At 43.0% G+C, this 20062-nt stretch overlaps 2 protein-coding genes across 2 annotated transcripts; both read right to left on the bottom strand.

The window, feature by feature from the left end:
• Positions 1–420: 420 nt before the first annotated feature.
• On the bottom strand, positions 421–7730 carry prrg3 (proline rich and Gla domain 3). The gene is made up of 4 exons (XM_084177937.1): positions 7700–7730; positions 6338–6372; positions 3682–3842; positions 421–1099 (listed from the first exon to the last, which is right to left on the bottom strand). Exons 2-4 carry the CDS (start codon positions 6345–6347, stop codon positions 497–499), a joined length of 774 nt encoding a protein of 257 aa, XP_084034063.1. The 5' UTR covers positions 6348–6372; positions 7700–7730; the 3' UTR covers positions 421–496.
• A 7683-nt stretch (positions 7731–15413) lies between these two features.
• On the bottom strand, positions 15414–18676 carry ripply1 (ripply transcriptional repressor 1). Its single transcript, XM_084177775.1, has 4 exons — positions 18447–18676; positions 17998–18076; positions 16783–16871; positions 15414–16410 (listed from the first exon to the last, which is right to left on the bottom strand). Exons 1-4 carry the CDS (start codon positions 18536–18538, stop codon positions 16203–16205), a joined length of 468 nt encoding a protein of 155 aa, XP_084033901.1. The 5' UTR covers positions 18539–18676; the 3' UTR covers positions 15414–16202.
• Positions 18677–20062: the final 1386 nt, after the last annotated feature.

Here is a 20062-nt window from a genome sequence, read left to right as displayed (position 1 = left end):
AGGCAGTGTAGACGCGAGGATTGTTTTTTGCAGAGTGACTAAATACAGCTGGTGTGATGAGAGAAAGGTGGTCCAAGTGCACAGCGATCCATCCAGGCAGCAATTTACAGTTATTATTGATATACCGCTTCACTGCAGAGTCATACGCACTAGTACACCATGACCACCACATTCAGAGTACAGTGAGAAACACTGATGCATAACAACAACGCAAAACCAAAACAGACCGCCAGACCCCAGGCATTGGCAAGATAGATAACTCAAGAAGAAGACATAGCACAAATCGTCGTCGTTCCAAGTGCAAACGTTGTACTGTAGTCAGCGATAGATACAACAAGTGCTCCAAGATAGTAGATACCACAGGGCATTCTTTCCCACGGATAGCTAGCAGTTTGCCAGCCCCTCAGACCAGAGACAGGGACAATGGAGGGAGGGATGGACCTGACAGTATGGCCCCCGGCCCAGCCTCCCTCCATCCCTTTCTCCCTCCCTCTGCTTACTTCTCCTTGATGATCTCCTCGTATTTGGGCGGTGGGTCGCTGTACGGCGCCGACACCTCTTCGCTGCTGCTCTCCAGTTGTCCTGTCACCTCCTCGTAGGAAGGAGGAGGTGTGGCACCGGAGAGACGCGACGCTACTGACACAGACGGATCCTGGACGTACAGGGCGGAGCGAGTGTTCTGAGGGGGGTGTGGATGGGAATGGGGCTCTTGGGGAACGCTTGCAGCGTAAACCAGCGACCCTCCTCCACTTCCTCCTCCTACTATTCTCTCCACCCCACTCACCACCACGGTGGGCCTGGATAAGGGTGGGTTGGGGTGGGAGGAGGTCTCGGAGTGGGACGGCGTGTCCCGGTGGACCAGGATGCGTGGCAGGCTGCGGGTGTTGCGGTTGTTCATGTAGCGGTTCTGGGTGTAGGCGGGCCGCCGGCGGGTGGCCTTCTGCAGCTGGCACCTCCAGATGAGGAAGAGGGCGATGAGGAGGAGGAGAGCCACGCCCAGCAGGGGAACCACCATGTAGAGGTGACCCTCTGAATGGCCGTCCCTGTTCTGTTCGTGGCTGCTCACCGTGTACACACTGCGAGTCTTCCAGAATTCCATCTGGAGGAGAGGAGAGGCAGGTTGGCATTTATTAAGACCAAAAAGCGAATTTCTGTTTTCATGGATTTTTACGATAATATAGCCAATTTTGACTTTGCAGCTGGCCCATCTACACTGTAAAAAAAAAAACTAATTGTTTCAACTAAATATCATTAAGTAAGTGGTTCCACAGACATTTTTTGGTTTACTCAACTTTTGGGTCAAAATGTTTCCTGAACTTTTAAAAAATGGTTGGCCCAAACTTAGCTCCAACATGACAAAACTTTGGCAAATATTCTGTCAACTTAAAATGATGTGTTTGCTCAAAGTGTCTCATATCTTCATTCAACTAGAAACTATTTTTGGGACATCTTACCTAAAAAAAGGCTGTGGAACTAGTCAAACACACAGTGCTTTTAACATACAATGTTTTCAACTCACACAGTTCACATACAGTACATGATTACATTGCACATGTTCATTTATACAGTAATTCATATTCAAAATGTCTACACCTGGGATTTGAACTCACAACCTCTTGGTTTTCAGCATTCCAATCTTCCTGCTACACCACCATGTCTGTGTCAATAACTGATTTCACCTGTATGGCTACACTTTGCACTTAAAAGTATACCTTAGCTCTGAGATGTACTTTTAAGTGCAAAGTATAGCCTTAAAGCCCTACTCGGACGGGATAAGTTTTACTGGGGAGCTAGGGTAATGTAATTATGTGCACAAGCACAAATCACCACATCAGTAATTTTAGCCCCGTCCGAATCTGCCATGCTGAAAAACCTACAGTTTTTCGGCAAACTCCCAGGTCCTCTGATAATACTTAGCCTGTGTGAGTCATCATCCCTGTGTTTTGAGGGATATTACAGAGTTGAACAAGTTCTGCACCCAGATTGGGTAAGAACGTGGGAACATGCTCTTTTAAAAGATGAAATGCCAATGAATTGATAAATTGCCAAATACGTCAGGTAATTAAATGTCTGCATAGGTTACAGGTCATGGTTCTTATTGATATGCATTATTATTTTACTTTCTCCGAACTGAAGGCCAATAGGCCAATATCAGGCTATCCCTAGACATTTTGAAATATCTTCACTCCTAGAAGAGCCTCCAGGCTTCCATCAATTTTGAATGAGGAAAAAAAAGAATTACAGGGGCAGTTTGGTCAAACTAATCCCGTACGAATCGTCCACTGGAAGAACTGACATGCTGGGGTAATAATTACATAACTGACGTTCTATAGTAATACTAGTCCCCGTGCGAATAGAGCTATAGAGGTGAAATCAGTTATTGACACAGACATGATGGCGTAGCAGGAAGATTGGAATGCTGTGAACCAATAGGTTGTTAGTTAAAATAGTTAACCAATAACTACCCGGAATATCGACATTGACCCTTTTTGCACTAGTCTCTTTTGACTCATCACATACGCTGCTGTTACTGTTTATTATCTATCCCATTGACTAGTCACTTTATCCCTACCTAAATGATATGTACATATCTACCTCAATGACCTCATACCCCATAGCCAAGTTATCGTTACTCATTGTGTATTTATTCCTTGTGTTATTATTATTTTATTTTATTTTTTATGTCTCTCTCTACATTGCTGGGAAGAGCCTGTAAGTAAGCATTTCACTGTTAGTCTACACCTGTTGTTTACAAAGCATGTGACAAATAACATTTGATTTGTTAAAAGTACACTCAAGAAAAACTATTTTATTTATCATAGTGATTAAGGAGTAACATTAAAACAGAGTAATATGCCCCACCAACTATACAGAAAAAACTAAAATTGCTTAAATAAGTAAATAAAATCTATGAGGGAATAGTCAGATTTAACTGATAATTGACACAGACATGGTGGCGTAGCAGGAAGATCGGCATGCCATGAACGAAGGGGTTGTGAGTTCAAGTCCCAGGTGAGTAATAACAATTACAGCATAAATGAACATGCAAAATGTAATCATGTGTGTCAAACTTCAATGTGAAAAGCACTGTGTGTAACCAGTTGCACAGCATCTTTTAGTTAAGATGCCCAAATAATAATACATAATTTTAAATTGACTGAAGTTTTGCCAAAGTTCTCAGATTGGAGTTAAGTTTGGGCAAACAATTTTTTTTTGTTCAGGTAACAGTTGGACCAAAAAGTTGAGTAAACTAAAGAAAGGCTGAGGAAACAGTTACGTAATAATAATAATTTGAAACAACTAGATTTGTGGGTGTTTTTTTCTTTGCAATGTAGCGGAAATCACTCAGTTCTGCCTCCAGGGCAAGATTCATGACAATAAACGTCAACCTGCGAGGAGAGGGGAGGAGAAGAGAGGAGAAGAGAAGAGGAGAGGAGAGGGGAGGAGAAGAGAGGAGAAGAGGAGAGGAGAGGAGTAGAGAGGACAGAAGAGGAGAGGACAGAAGAGGAGAGAAGTGAGGAGAGGAGAGTAGAGGAGAGAAGGGGGAGAGGAGAAGAGGAGAGACGTGTGTTATAACATGGGCACATACATGTATAACCAGAACTCAATAACCAAAACTCAATGATTCAGACCAGTAATCAATACATCTGTGTATCTAAAGAGGAGTGTGATATAATTTACTGTTCGCTCTTTGTTCTCAAACACTTCATTGGCCTCCTCGAAGCTGCAGCTCTCCTCCACACACTCCCGTTCGATGTTACCCTGTCTGAACTCTTCCAGGAAACTGTTGGCTCGGGGGAAGCGCTTGAGAAGAGAGTGAGCATCCTTCCCATCTAGGAACGCTACAGAGAGATATAGGAGAGAGTGAGCATCCTTCCCATCTAGGAACGCTACAGAGAGATATAGGAGAGAGTGAGCATCCTTCCCATCTAGGAACGCTACAGAGAGAAATAGGAGAGAGTGAGCATCCTTCCCATCTAGGAACGCTACAGTGAGATATAGGAGAGAGTGAGCATCCTTCCCATCTAGGAACGCTACAGAGAGATATAAGAGAGAGTGAGCATCCTTCCCATCTAGGAACGCTACAGAGAGATATAGGAGAGAGTGAGCATCCTTCCCATCTAGGAACGCTACAGAGAGATATAAGAGAGAGTGAGCATCCTTCCCATCTAGGAACGCTACAGAGAGATATAGGAGAGAGTGAGCATCCTTCCCATCTAGGAACGCAACTGACTCACAGCGAGGAGAACATGAAATAGCATGACACAAACACACACACATACACATACAGTTGAAGTCGGAAGTTTACATACACCTTAGCCAAATACATTTAAACTCAGTTTTTCACAATTCCTGACATTTAATCCTAGTAAAAATTCCCTGTCTTAGGTCAGTTAAGATCACCACTTTATTTTAAGAATGTGAAATGTCTGAATAATACTAGAGAAAATGATTTATTTCAGCTTTTATTTATTTCATCACATTCCCAGTGGGTCAGAAGTTTACATACACTCAATTAGTTTTTGGTAGCATTGCCTGAAAAATTAAAAAATTGTTTAACTTGGGTCAAACGTTTCGGGTAGCCTTCCACAAGCTTCCCACAATAAGTTGGGTAAATTTTGGCCCATTCCTCATGACAGAGCTGGTGTAACTGAGTCAGGTTTGTAGGCCTCCTTGCTCGCACACGATTTTCAGTTCTGCCCACAAATGTTCTATTGGATTGAGGTCAGGGCTTTGTAATGGCCACTCCAATACCTTGACTTTGTTGTCCTTAAGCCATTTTGCCACAACTTTGGAAGTATACTTGGGGTCATTGTCCATTTGGAAAACCCATTTATGACCAAGCTTTAACTTCCTGACTGATGTCTTGAAATGTTGCTTCAATATATCCACATACTTTTCCTTCCTTATGATGCCATCTATTTTGTGAAGTGCACCAGTCCCTCCTGCAGCAAAGCACCCCTACAGCATGATGCTGCCACCCCCATGTTTCACGGTTGGGATGGTGTTCTACGGCTTGCAAGCGACCCCCTTTTTCCTCCAAACATAACGATGGTCATTATGGCCAAACAGTTCTATTTTTGTTTCATCAGACCAGAGGACATTTGCAAACCGTAGTCTGGCTTTTTTATGGTGGTTTTGGAGCGATGGCTTCTTCCTTGCTCAGCGGCCTTTCAGGTTATGTCGAAATGGGACTCGTTTTACTGTGGATATAGATACTTTTGTACCTGTTTCCTCCAGCATCTTCGCAAGGTCCTTTGCTGTTGTTCTGTGATTGATTTGTACTTTTCGCACCAAAGTACGTTCATCTCTAGGAGACAGAACGCGTCTCCTTCCTGAGGGGTAAGATGGATGCGTGGTCCCATGGTGTTTATACTTGCGTACTATTGTTTGTACAGATGAACGTGGTACCTTCAGGCATTTGGAAATTTCTCACAAGGATGAACCAGACTTGTGGAGGTCTACAATCTTTTTTCTGAGGTCTTGGCTGATTTATTTTGATTTTCCCATGATGTCAAGCAAAGAGGCACTGAGTTTGAAGGTAGGCCTTGAAATACATCCACAGGTACACCTCCAATTGACTCAAATGATGTAAATTAGCCTATCAGAAGCTTCTAAAGCCATGACATCATTTTCTGGAATTGTCCAAGCTGTTTAAAGGCACAGTCAATTTAGTGTAGTGTAAACTTCTGACCCACTGGAATTGTGATACAGTGAATTATAATTGAAATAATCTGTCTGTAAACAATTGTTGGAAAATGTACTTGTGTCATGCACAAAGTAGATGTCCTAACCGACTTGCCAAAAATATAGTTTGTTAACAAGAAATTTGTGGAGTGGTTGAAAAAAACGAGTTTTAATGACTCCAACCTAAGTGTATGTAAACTTCCGACTTCAACTGTACACAGCAAGGAGAACATGGACTAGCACGCCAAGAGAAGCATGACACAATGGAGGTGACCTGTGGCTGGTTGACCTTGGTTATCTATTCTAATGTATTCACACATTCTGTTGAATACACACACAGACACACACACACACACAATGTCCCCTTTCCAATGGGGAGTGGTCAGAGTCTGTGTCCCAAATGGCACCCTATTCCCTGTGAGGCTCTGGCCAAAAGTAGTGCACTATACAGGGAATAGGGTGCCATTTGGGAGGCACACAGAGAGAACAACTGACACATATACCAACCACGTATACAATAATGCTATAGTGTTTTAATATAGTTATAATACAGTACTAACACGCTTATGATACAGGTTATAATACAGTTGTTACAATGAACAGATCAGTCATATGAGATCCAGAGAAGCAGGCCATGCTATGTTCTTACCTTCCGCCATGCTACTCAGACCAAGATGTTCTGACCTGGGGGAGGAGAGAAGAGGAGAGAGGAGCACAAAGTTTTATATGTGCCAAAATTAAACCTTTTTCCCAGGGTAATGTTTATGATAAATTAACAATAGGCTACTACTATGATCTTGATATTAAATGCCTTACAAATGTATAAAATATTGTATTGAGAAATCATATATAATGTTGCAAAGGACTCATGATTAAATGTTTGACTGTCTGATATTTGCGATTATCAACAGTTGCTTTTTAGGAATGTCCTCCCCCTCCACCTCCTCCTCTTCAATCAATGATGGGTCCAGCCGTATTTCTACTTAAAGCAGGGCGCTGGGCATGATGTCATACAGCAGCCTAACCATAAAATGGCTCTTACATGTATTTCAGGCAAAGACACTGAGTTTTAATAATGCATGGTGGAGGAGCATGCTCTCTATAGTAGGGATGTATATGCTTTTATAAATGGATCACCATGTTGTAGCCTAGGCCAACCTTGGTAAATATATTCCACCTATAAATATGCCGACATGAGGAGGGGGTCGGATGGCTGGGGGGGTAGCATAGCAACGGGGATGGGGAATAGGAGTCCCGCGAGAGGCAACGTAAGCAGTGCCCGATCCTGGATGCTACCAAAATTGAATAATTACGAGAAGGCGCGTGTGGAGATGGAATATTTAAAATGTTATCTGTTGTAGAAAATGGGGATATATGAGCGCAAGCAGCACGCACCGTAGATCGCGCGGGCCATCTGCCATACAGAGCAGCACGCGATAAACGAGCCCTATTCATCAACTCTCTCCAGCCTCCTGTAGACCAACAACACAGATGCTTGCAAGGCAAGCCCTTACAAGCATACCCCGGCCTCAGTTTGCACATCCACAATCTCAAATAGTAGGCTACCATGTAAAATGAGTGGGGGGAATACATTTAGAAAGGCCTAAGAATAATTGTATGCCCTTAAATTACACTTAAAGGGAAAAATATGACAATACAATATTCAACAATAATTTTAATAATCTAAAGAATGACATTTGAAGAAGAAAAAAACAATTTAAAAATGTGTGATTGTAGTGACCTTAGCCAAGGATCCTTCTGCTCTTGCTGCAATAATAGAAAATGAAATATTTATAAAGACCCTTGTTGAGTTACAGTCCTTTTTCTGGAAAGGCAGACCATTGCTGACTGTCCGGCTGTCGCTTTACTCTCACTCTCTCTCTCTACCATTATACGACACATCTCTGATCATAAAATATATGTTTTTCTCTAGCCTACTCCAATGAAATGCTTTCTCCCATAAGTGTCCGTCTACAACTAGTTTAGAAATTAACAGAAGAAGAAACCCTACCTTCCACTCTACCGATACAGCAAAGAGCTTTTCATATCCATCCGTTTCCTTGCTATTTGGGATCCTTGGGATGTCCCGCTCTGACGTCACCCCTTTGAATTTGAAATCTAAAATGGTTAAGGTTAGGGTTAGGTAAGGATTATGGTTAATTTTAGGGTTAGGGTAAGGGTGGGGGTTAAGATTAGGGTTAGGGTTTAGGGTGTGGACGTCTCAAGGATCCCGAATAGCACATTATTTTATAAAAAGGGAGTACCCCACCACATGAGACAGTACCACACTGTGACCGAAATAACGTTCATGCAATAGCAGAAGAGGAATCCCCGGCCTTGTCCAATGAAATGACTCCTAGAAAATCGGAGACAACCCTCTATGAATACGGAGACATTCGGGTGATGGAGTTGTTGAATAAACGCGTCCCCAACTCCATCTAATTAGTTTTGTGTGTGTGTGTGTGTGTGGGGGGGGGGGGGGAGGGGGGGGGTTGATGTGTGTTGTGTGTTTTTAACCAATCAATGTTTTGCTGTTGATCCGTGCTATCACTCTTGTTCAGGGTATTTATGAAAGCCTTCCGGAAAGCACCGGAGTCTGCTCCAAGCCACACCTTACACCAAAATACTTCACCTCCCAGAATTCAACCGTTCGGTCTTCACGCAATTGGCTTTTTATAAGTCAATGAGCTGTGGGACTCGTGATGAGAGCTGAGCTGCGTTTAGTTCGATTGAACGTTTACTATGTTGCGGAAGGGTTTGCACTGAATGACACGTTTTCCCAAAACATTGTTGTACGTTCTTCAACAAACTTTGAGGTACGTTTGCTCCTGTTTGGTGGGTGTGGCAAGGGGTTGCTTGAAGCAACGAGTGACGTTTTTAAAGGATAGTGGCCATGCTGAAAGCGTTCCCCAATCCACAACCCCTCCTCGTTTTTCATCTGGTCGTTCAGTACAATTGAATGGCCCAGAACGTAAAAACTTTACTTAACGCAGCACTAGTTAAAGGCCTTTATAGCCCATCTGTAGACTTCAAAAGAGATGGAGACAGGATGATAATTGTTTAATGAATAATACATTATTATGGTAAATAAAATAATTAGTCTTGCATAATGCGGAAAATGAAAATGAATGTTGTTCATAAAAAGTCATATTAGCCTACCTTCATTATATATAGTGCATTCGGAAAGTATTCAGACCCCTTGACTTTCTCCACATTTTGTTACATTACAGCCTTATTCTAAAATGGATTAAATAAAACATTTTCCTCAGCAATCTGCACACAATACCCCATAATGACAAATAAAAAACAGGTTTTTAGACATTTTTGCAAATTTATTAAACATAAAAAACGGAAATACCTTATTTACATAAGTATTCAAACCCTTTGCTATGAGACTCGAAATTGAGCTCAGGTGCATCCTGTTTTCATTGATCATCCTTGAGATGTTTCTACAACTTGATTGGAGTCCACCTGTGGAAAATTCAATTGATTGGATAATATTTGGAAAGGCACACACCTGTCTATATAAGGTCCCACACTTGACAGTGCATGCCAGAGCAAAAATCAAGCCATGAGGTCGAAGGAATTGTCCTTAGAGCTCCGAGACAGGATTGTGTCGAGGCACAGATCTGGGGAAGGGTACCAAAACATTTCTGCAACATTGAAGGCCCCCAAGAACACAATGGCCTCCATCATTCTTAAATGGAAGAAGTTTGGAACCACCCAGGCTCTTCCTAGAGCTGGCTGCCCGGCCAAACTGAGCAATCGAGGGAGAAGGGCCTTGGTCAGGGAGGTAACCAAGAACCCGATGGTCACACTGATAGAGCTCTATAGTTCCTCTGTGGAGATGGGAGAAACTTCCAGAAGGACAGCCATCTCTGCAGCACTCCACCAATCAGGCCTTTGTGGTAGAGGGGCCAGACGGAAACCACTCCTCAGTAAAAGGCACATGACAGCCCGCTTGGAGTTTGCCAAAAGGCACCTAATGACTCTCAGACCATGAGAAACAAGATTCTCTGGTCTGATGAAACCAAGATTGAACTCTTTGGCCTAATTGCCAAGTGTCACATCTGGAGGAAACCTGGCACAATCCCAACGGTGAAGCATGGTGGTGGCAGCATCATGCTGTGGGGATGTTTTTCAGCGGCATGGACTGGGAGACTAGTCAGGATCGAGGAAAAGATTAACAGAGCAAAGTACATCGATTAACAGAGCAAAGTACAGCGATTACATCTGCTGTAATCGCTGCCAAAGGTGCTTCAACAAAGTACTGAGTAAAGGGTCTGAATATTTGTTTTACTTTTTAATTTGTAAGTCGCTCTGGATAACAGCGTCTGCTAAATGACGTAAATGTACCCCTTTTTGCCCCAATTTCGTGATATCCAATTGGTAGTTAGTCTTGTCCCATCTCTGCAACTCTCGTACGGACTCGGGAGAGGTGAAGGTCGAGAGCCATGCGTCCTCCGGAACACCACCCTGCCAAGCCGCACTGCTTCTTGACACACTGCTCACTTAACCCGGAAGCCAGCCGCATCAATGTGTCAGAGGAAACACCGTACAACTGGCGACCGCATCAGCGTGCATGGGCCCGGCCCGCCACAGGAGTCGCTAGAGCGCGATGGGACAAGGACATCCCGGCCGGCTAAACCCTCCCCTAACCCGGACGACACTGGGCCATCGCCTCATGGGTCTCCCGGTCGCGGCCGGCTGCCACACAGCCCGGGATCGAACCCGGATCTGTAGTGATGCCTCAAGCACTGCAGTGCCTTAGACTGCTGCGCCACTTGGGAGGCAGGGTCTGAGTACTTATGTAAATGTGATATTTCTGTTTTTTTATTTGTAATACATTTGCGAGAATTTCTTCTATAAACCTATTTTTGCTTTGTCATTATGGGGTATTGTGTGTAGATTGATGAAGAAAAAATACAATTTAATCAATTTTAGAATAAGGCTGTAACGTAACAATGTGGAAAAAGTCAAGGGGTCTGAATACTTTCAGAAGGCACTGTATGTATTGCTGCCCTGTGAAATTGCAATACACCTAGGTAGTAACACACAGGAGGCAATGTATCAATGTTTTGAATGCTATCATGCCTGGTTGCATGTAAGCCTAAGTTCACTCACATTGGATACAGGATATGTAAACTCCTTGGTGTTGTAACACTTGGGAATGCAGAATGCTCATTCCTTTAACATGTCGTAAAGCCTCAGAGTGGACTCTCTCGCAGGCAGCCAGGCCAGGCCCGCTGTGCTGGTGTCATTCACTGGCACTGACCTCCTGGTAAGGGGAAACTTTGTGCGACAGACAGACGCTCTAGACTTGCCACATGTCAGGGCAAAAGGGGCCTGAACTCTATCTCCCCTCTCACCCTCTGTTGGGTTCTGCCTGCTTGTAGCTAGCCTATAGCTAGTACGTTCATAAACGTGACCAAACTAAAATGCAATTTCTACAGGACAGTTGCTCTTTCTCAACAATCTCTCAGCTTCAGTCTGCTAAAGTCGTTGGCTAAGACTTGAACCCGATCTAACATCTCTGGAGAGACCTGAAAATAGCTGTGCAGCGATGCTCCCCTTCCAACCTGACAGAGCTTGAGAGGATCTGCAGAGAAGAATGGGAGAAACTCCCCAAATACAGGTGTGCCAAGCTTGTAGCGTCATACGCAAGAAGACTCGAGGCTGTAATCGCTGCCAAAGGTGCTTCAACAAAGTACTGAGTAAAGGGTCTGAATACTTATGTAAATGTGATATTTCAGTTTTTTATTTTTAGTACATTTGCAAACATTTCTAAAAACCAGTTTTTGCTTTGTCATTATGGGGTATTATGTGTAGATTGATGAGGGAAAAAACTATTTCATCCATTTAAGAATAGGGCTGTAACGTAACAAAATGTGTAAAAAGTCAAAGGGTCTGAATACTTTGCGAATGCACTGTAGTTACAGATCCCCTGCCCTGTTCACAGTCAAACAGATGATCCCAGGCACAGATCCGCACACATACAGAAGACTGAATCCCTGAAATATTTAATTGTGTGTGTGTGTGTGTGTGTGAGCATACGTGTGTTAATTTAATGCATGTGTGTGTGCTCATCTGTGTCTAATCTGTGTATGTGAGTGTGAACCGGGCGGGGTTGCTAGGGGGTGCTACAGGGGTAGGGTGCTAGGGAGTACCTAGTCTTGCGTAGCCATACCTCCAAATCACATTGTTTTCACACCTCCTTTGAGGGTCTGTAGAATTTTGTATTAGCCGAAACAGCTAGAATGGCCCACTGGCTTCCAGCGGCTTGATTTAATTTTTAAATACTGTATGTTACATTTCAAGAACCCTCCCCCACATGCCCGTAAAAGGGATGCCCGGCCATCCTCACACACTGTTGCTCCTACGGCACTAATCTACATTCTTAAAAGTATAGGTGCAAGTTGGAACCAAATAAGGTTCTTGAGAGCGATGCCATAGGGGAACCATTTTAGGGTCTCTGAAGAACCATAAATGGGATGGTTATTTGAAGAACCATACAAAAATCCATAACCAGAAATGTTTCGGCCCTCCAGGACCAGAATTGAATAGGCCTGCTGTAAGGTTTTAAGCCTTATTTGCATATTTCCCAGGGTGCCTTTCGAGTGAATTTTAGAGTTGCCAGTACCACCCATGACTGTGTTTGCTAGTGACAGAGACATGGTTGTTTCACTCACTCATTTTCAGTCCTGTGGCCTTCACCAAGTTAGATCCTAAGTGAATGTTGTCATTAAAATTAAATTATTTAAGACAATACAATACATATTTTATAAGGCCTTATTTTTTAGGACCTAGTTTTATACAGTGGCCTGAAAATCATAGTTTACAGGCCACATCACCACTCCAGCCGGAGTGGGGATATCCAACATTTGGAATTTTTATTCACCTGCCACCTGCATTCAGAATGACTGCCAGGGTTGGGAAGACTAAGATATGAGAATACCTAAACATCTAAACTGGAACAACCATTTCAGTAACGGGTGCAATATGTCCAAGTAACAGATTGGAATAGTTTAGAAAAATGTATGTTATTTATATTTGAGTAGCACATAAGATTAATTTATCAATCAATGTACATGCAAAAACAATGTACAAGTAAAAAGTTTGGACACACCTACTAATTCAAGGGTTTTTCTTTATTGTAAAAATGTTTTACATTGTAGAATAATAATGAAGACATCAAAACTATGAAATAACACATACGGAAACATGTAGTGACCAAAAAAGTGTTAAACAAGTCAAAATATAGTTGAGATTTGAGATTCTTCAAATAGCCACCCTTTGCCTTGATGACAGCTTTGCACACTCTTGGCATTCTCTCAACCAGCTTCACCTGGAATGCTTTTCCAATAGTCTTGAAGGAGTTCCCACATATGCTGAGCACTTGTTGGCTGCTTTTCCTTCACTCTGCCGTCCGACTCATCCCAAACCATCTCATTTGGATTGAGGTCAGGGGATTGTGGAGGGCAGGTCATCTGATGCAGCACTCCATCATTCTCCTTCTTGGTAAAATAGGCCTTACACAGCCTGGAGACACTAAGCCCAAACCAGATGGGATGGCGTATCGCTGCAGAATGCTGTGGTAGCCATGCTGGTTAAGTGTGCCTTTAATTCTAAATAAATTTACATTTTAGTCATTTAGCAGACGCTCTTATCCAGAGCGATTTACAGGAGGAATTAGGGTTAAGTGCCTTGCTCAATGGCACATCGAAAGATTTTTCACCTAGTCGGCTCGGGGATTAGAACCAGCGACCTTTCGGTTACTGGCACTACGCTCTTAACCACTAAGATACCTGCCGCCCCACAGACAGTGTCACCAGCAAAGCACCCCCACACCATAACACTCCCCCTCCATGCTTTATGGTGGGAATTACACATGCAGAGATCATCCGTTCACCCACACCGCGTCACACAAAGACACAGCGGTTTGAACCAAAAATCTCAAATTTGGCTCCAGACCATTGCTCGTGTTTCTTGGCCCAAGCAGGTCTCTTCTTATTATTGGTGTCCTTTAGTAGTGGTTTATTTTGCAGCAATTCAACCATGAAGGCCTGACTCACACAGTCCCCTCTGAACAGTTGATGTTGAGATGTGTCTGTTACTTGAACTCTGTGAAGCATTTATTTGCCCTCATGACAGCCATTTTCATCATAGCGCTTGATGGTTTTTGCGACTGCACTTGAAGAAACTTTCAAAGTTCTTGAAATGTTCCGTATTGACTGACCTTCATGTCTTAAAGTAATGATGGACTGTCGTTTCTCTTTGCTTATTTGAGCTGTTCTTGCCATAATATGGACTTGGTCTTTTACCAAATAGGGCTATCTTCTGTATACCTAAGACGGAAATAAATTCCACAAATTAACTTTTAAGAAGGTACACCTGTTAATTGAAATGCATTCCAGGTGACTACATGAAAATAGTAAAAATAAAGAAAAACCCTTGAATGAGTAGGTGTGTCCAAACCTTTGACTGGTACTGTATATTGAAACAAACTATTCTAAAAATCAACCTGCAACAGAGCATGCTGAGAAATATGATAATGATGGGCGTGGTTTTGGTTCAACTCCGGTCATTAACACCAACACTTGGATTATTTTACACCACATTGTTAATTTAACTCTTTACAGTGTTAATTTACGTTCTGAATCAACACTAGAAATGTTATACTGTAAAATTAACACTAGTTAAGACTGGCCAATTTTCTGTGTGCTATGAAAGGGACACATCTTCAGGATTCCATACATTTCAAGAACCTTTTAGAATTCTGAAGAACCGTAGATGCCATGTCAAGAACATCACACTTAAGAATTGAGGAATAACTATTTAAGAAGCTTAATTTTCAGTGTAGTGAGCACCTTTTGAGCTCTGCCCATGCAAGGCATTTGATTGGTTTGACGTGTTGTGAGGCTTCACTGGTTTCCACCCCTTTGGGGTGACGTTAGGGAAACGTTGTTTTCGACGAGGCTAGGGAGTGCCATGTGACAGGTCAGGCCTTAAGTCGTAAAACTGACAACAGCAGAGGTGTCCGGTGAACTGTGGCCCCAGAGATCCTAATCTCTGACCACAGCCCTGGAAGCCCTCGCTCTTCCATCAGTTCAACCTCTGCCTGAGACACTGAGGAGTATGTGTCCCAAATTACACCCTATTCCCTATATAGTGCACTACACTTAGAAAAAAGGGTTCCAAAAGTGTTATTCAGCTGTCCCCATAGGAGAACCCTTTTTGGTTCCAGGTAGACTCATTTTTGGTTCCAGGTAGAACTATTTTGGGTTCCATGTGGAATCCTCTGTGGAAAGGGTTTTACAAAGGGTTCGCCCTGGAACCAAAAAGGGTTCTCCTATGGGGGCAGCCGAAGAACCCTTTTGGAACCCTTTTTTCTAAGACTGTAGTGAACCTCCACTCTTCCCAGCCGCAGAGAACTAGCAGATATAGACAGATCAAAGGAGGAGAGGAGAGATAGCAGGGTGAAAACAGAGAGTGGAATCTGATTCCCCTCACAACAACAAGTGTGCGCCCCAAATGGTACCCTATTCCATAGTGGACTACTTTTGACCAGAGCCCTGTGAGCCCTGGTCAAAAGTAGTACACTATAAAGGGATTAGGGTGCAATTTGGAGCATAAACATTGTTTTTCTCCAAGTCTCTGATCATGTTATCAATAGGAAAAGAACAAGACAAAATAATCAGGTTTTCCCAGAATAGGTTTTTATTTTAACAGCTGTTGTTTAGACAGTGTTTCGACCGACAATATACAAAAAAGTTGCAAAATAGGAAATATATAAACATATACTGTATGTATCTATATACAATTGTACATCATAAGTTAGATATGTAAATAAAACGCATATAGATTATTTTTTATACACAAACAAGGTTCAGACCCTGTGATAAATGATCCCAATGTGGGATTTAATGTATGCAGTTATACAATCCCCAACAGACATTCCACTGCCCCCCAAGGAAGACTCATAGATGGTACTAGAGCAAGATTGTATACATTACTGTTACTGTACAACTTTCCATTACTATGTATTGCTACAGAAAGTCTTAGCTTGACAGAGCCTATGCCAACATAGTAGCAATACAAGATACCAGTTGAAACAGGCTCCACAATTCACATTTAACTTATGCTTCTTGGCTTTCATGGAGGTAAGATAAACAATCTAGAATACATAAGACATTACAATCACTTCTCTGTGCTCGGCATGCTGTGTACTACTGAATATGTGACATAAAGGGTTTGTTAGATCGTTCTGTGCTCCTGTAGGACAAGTCTATGACTCTGACTGACAGTGGTTATTCCATTCATAGAATAAGAATGGATTCTGATTCTGAGGACAGTTCCAGTTCTATTGGTTCTTCCAGGTGTCTCACCAGTGGCACAGCCCATCTGTTGACTCTGAGCGGAAGGCAGCAGACATAATTTTCTGTTGCACCAAAAAGAGATGTTCCGGAACACCCCATCTAATGTTCCATCTGTTCCAATTGGAACTCCTCTAGACTTCAGTTGTAGCTGGTGTAGTGGGACTGAAGCTTGAGGTACTCCTTTTCCTCACTGTCCTTTTCTTCTTCCCACTCCTCGTCCTCCTCGTCATCCTCGCTGTCTGACTCCTCGTAGAAGCTGATGGTGGCCTGGACAGGGAAGTTCCTCAGCAGAGCCTCTCCGTCGCTGTACAGGTAGTCAAACGACTTGGACTTGGGCCAAAATAGTCTGTGGTGGTGGGAAGAAAAACGAAACGTTAACAAAACGGATACCTTTCCTAATAGACTGAGAATTAAAACACACACACTAAGACAGAAGTGTGTGGTAGAAGAAATAAAGCCATGTTAACACACCAACCCCTTGGAATAGCTTCAGACTGAAAACAGACACTCACTAAAAGGTCAAATCCTAACTTGAAATCCTCAAATGCAATTCTTGACTTTCAAGTAAATCATGCTGTGATGAGAATGAGATATTAATAACGTATATATATCTCAAATTATAATTTGGCCCTAAGTAATACAGATATATTATCTGTATCGACAGATTAAAACTGTTTTGGAGTAGGAGGAGTGTAGCCTATTGGGACTTGGTACTGACCTGACAGGGTGCTGGAAAGACTGGGATTTCTCATTGAATGGGAAGAGACCTGGAGCTGCGGGGGTGGAATCTGTAGGTCTGGAGTAAGGCTGTTAATACACAGAGAGAGAGAGAGAGAATTAGGCGTTAATCTACCACACTGTCCTGTCAACACACAAATACCAAATGCCCTGCTATCATAATCACCACCTGGACCTCCTCCTGTCCTGCATTAGTTCACCATACTGCCAGAGAGAAACACAAATACACAAACACCTATCTTGACCTGACCACCTGTCCGAGCAAATCCAACGCCAGCGTCAACGCCAACCACACCACACATGAGGTACTGCCAGCTGGAGTTGGGTGCCAAACCAGGGAAGTCACAAGAGGTGTTTGCTGTGTGTGAAGTACCTGTGGGAAACTCTCTCAGCCTCTCTCCCTCTATCTCGAACATGACAACCCTCCCTGAGGTGTCCAGTTTAGTGTTTTTCAGGCGAACAGCAGGAAAGTGCCAAGCTAGTAGGATATCTGGAAGGCATTACTCTCTGGTTGTCGCCTTCGGTGTCGGTGTGAGGTGTGGTGTGGGGCCAGCTCAGCTCAGGATAGAGCCAGAGTGCGTGCCAAATGGCACCCTATTTCCGATATAGTGCACTACTTTTGACCAGAGCCCTATGGACCCCAAAGTAAATGCACTAAATAGGGAATTAGGGTGCCATTTGGGCTGCAAAACAGTCAGTATGAAACAGTCAGTATGAAACAGTAAAGGTCCATATGCTGCTGCGAGTCAGTCTGTCAGGGTGCAACAGACAGGCCTTCTCACCCTCTGAGCCTCAGTTGATTGGCTCAGTAACAGGAAAACAGATAGGCACTCACACCTTCTGCTCTGTCACAATGCTGCTAATGGTAATACTGCCCTCCCTCCCTCCCTCTATCCCTCTACAGGACTGTCTGACTGTCTCCTGCCTGGCCCTGGACACCGCCTTAAATGCTGTTCTGCAGCTCCTCTCTTGCTTCAATCAAAATGATACACAAATACACAGGCACTATCTTACATTCTATGTGAAATTAAATGCCAGACTTTCACTGCTTTTATCAACTTTCATATTTTCCTGTATATAAAACTGGTGACCTATGTTTGAGGTGGGCTAAGTGTCCCCATATTGAACGAACCTAATAGAACTACAACACAACAGAAAAGACAATAGCTTATTATTGGGGCTAATATAAACTTACACATGACTGTCTGCTTCTCTGGCATTCCCTTTGCATATCCTTCTTTGTCGCGAGCCAGGGTCTCCATTGTGAAGCATAACTGCAGAGAGAAAGGCCGTGCAGGATGGTTATAGTGTCAATCAAACAGAGATCATTAACATTCTAAGGGATGTGGAAGGAAACGTGCTCTGAAGAATTAAATGCGAATGCTGGTATGAATTCACCCTACTGTACAAGCTTAAGTTAGATAATATTATTGTCTACACTTAAAAATAATAGTATTCAATGCAAAAATAATACTTTCCTTTTGGAAAATTACTGAAAAGGTAATTGGGTGGTGCCATAATAAAGCACATTTTACGAGTCAATATAGGCTTATTATATAAATAATTTATTGTTACATTATATCAGCATCTAAAGCGCTATATATAATTCCTGGAATATTCTGTGATCTTCTTCGGAGCGCTTACCTGTCATTTGTCTGCGGACGAGTGTCCATCCCTACCCCGAGCGGAGCAACAACGAAGGGCGTCTGTTTGACGATCAGACATGCGGTACTCATTTCTGTAGCTGGTATCCCTTGAATACTAGACTGAATAACGATATTCCCTTTGCGGTAAACGCAGCGATATCTGCTATGCTATGGCTTAAATCGGCGGCGAGCTACTATTGGTGCGCTTCTGTCCCGTGGAACGGCTACACAGAGAAGTATAGAAGGAGTGTGTGTCCAACTGGTCACAACGCCCGCGGTTTATAAAGACTTCTAGATCTGGAGGGGGTGTGGGAGGAGTTGACCTGCCAAATGACCAGGGGTAGGAGGGCGAGATATACCTCAGTGGGTGCGAGCCTGTCTGGCAAATGATTGGGGGGTCGGGACAATTTGTTGTGAAGAGTTCTCCAGTTGTCCAAACAGCGGACCGCAGCGAGAGGGTGAGAAATCTGGTACCGCAGGGTTATTGGAAAAACACAGAGGAGAAAAGAGAGACACCATCTGTGAGAAAGACAGCGGGGGACAAATAAGGGGGAGTCATCCTATTATTTACCAATTAACGAAGAACAGAGTTTGAGCAAGCATCGAATTTGGTAAAGAAGGATAGGCCCGCCTAGCAGAGAGAAATCTAACACCAATGGACAGAGCGGGAGAAATGTCTGAATTCCCAATGCAGTCATATAACGCATCCTTATGTAGTCTTGGTTTTGGTATTATTACTTTTAATCTGAAACTGGATTTAGTCTATATTAGCTAAATCCCTGTAGCCTAAATCATATATTGTGAAGCACTTGGATATTTCTAGAAGGTTAGACAGGGTCCTATCCCAAGGAGATAATTCCATCATGGTCAACAGTGTTTAGCCTACAACTAATCTGTTATCAGGATTATCTACAGTTTATAATTTTAAAAGACTTGTCTTGAAGGACGTCAACAACACCATGCAGTTATCAAATGTGACATGGAGTCTGGTATGACAGAGCCTATAGTATATAAAGGCCTTTCTGTCGTTACCAAACATTTTCCCTGTAAATGTAAAAGTGATCACTAGCCCTATTCAAACCCCATGGTGTTGTCCTGAGCGCACGCGTCATAGCCTAGCCAGGTGTGAGAATCATCACCACTGCGTTCTAATGGTCCTAATTGCGGCGTGATGGACTCTGCTGCTGCGGCTTCCTTTGGAAAAGCAAACCTCGAGCCCAGCAGCTCCATATGACGTCCCGTCGAGACGGCAAACTGGCGCAAACGGCACAAATGGATAGGGACATGCAGAGTTATACATTACGCAGAACACTCAAACGCGCTATCAGCGTAATCAGTCGATAAATATCAGGAGGGCCCTATCTATTTAACTTGCAGCATGCACAAACATAGTTGGATTGATTGCGTAAATTACATTATAATTATTACATACGAATTCACGTTAAAAACGCAGAAAACGGTGACATGATGGGCCTACACGCAATGCTTGCGAAATGAAAGGCTAATTCTGTCCAAAATCTAGGCTATAAACATGAACAAACACTTGTTTTTTATACCTAATTTTGACATCTCTGAATAACTGTAGAGTAAATGTAGGGTTAGTGCTATCCGGAA

Source organism: Coregonus lavaretus (genome assembly GCF_964263955.1).
Source record: "Coregonus lavaretus genome assembly, chromosome: 15".
Lineage (NCBI taxonomy): Eukaryota > Metazoa > Chordata > Actinopteri > Salmoniformes > Salmonidae > Coregonus > Coregonus lavaretus.
Note: the sequence above shows the minus strand (reverse complement) of the source record. Positions and strands in the feature narration are given on the sequence as shown.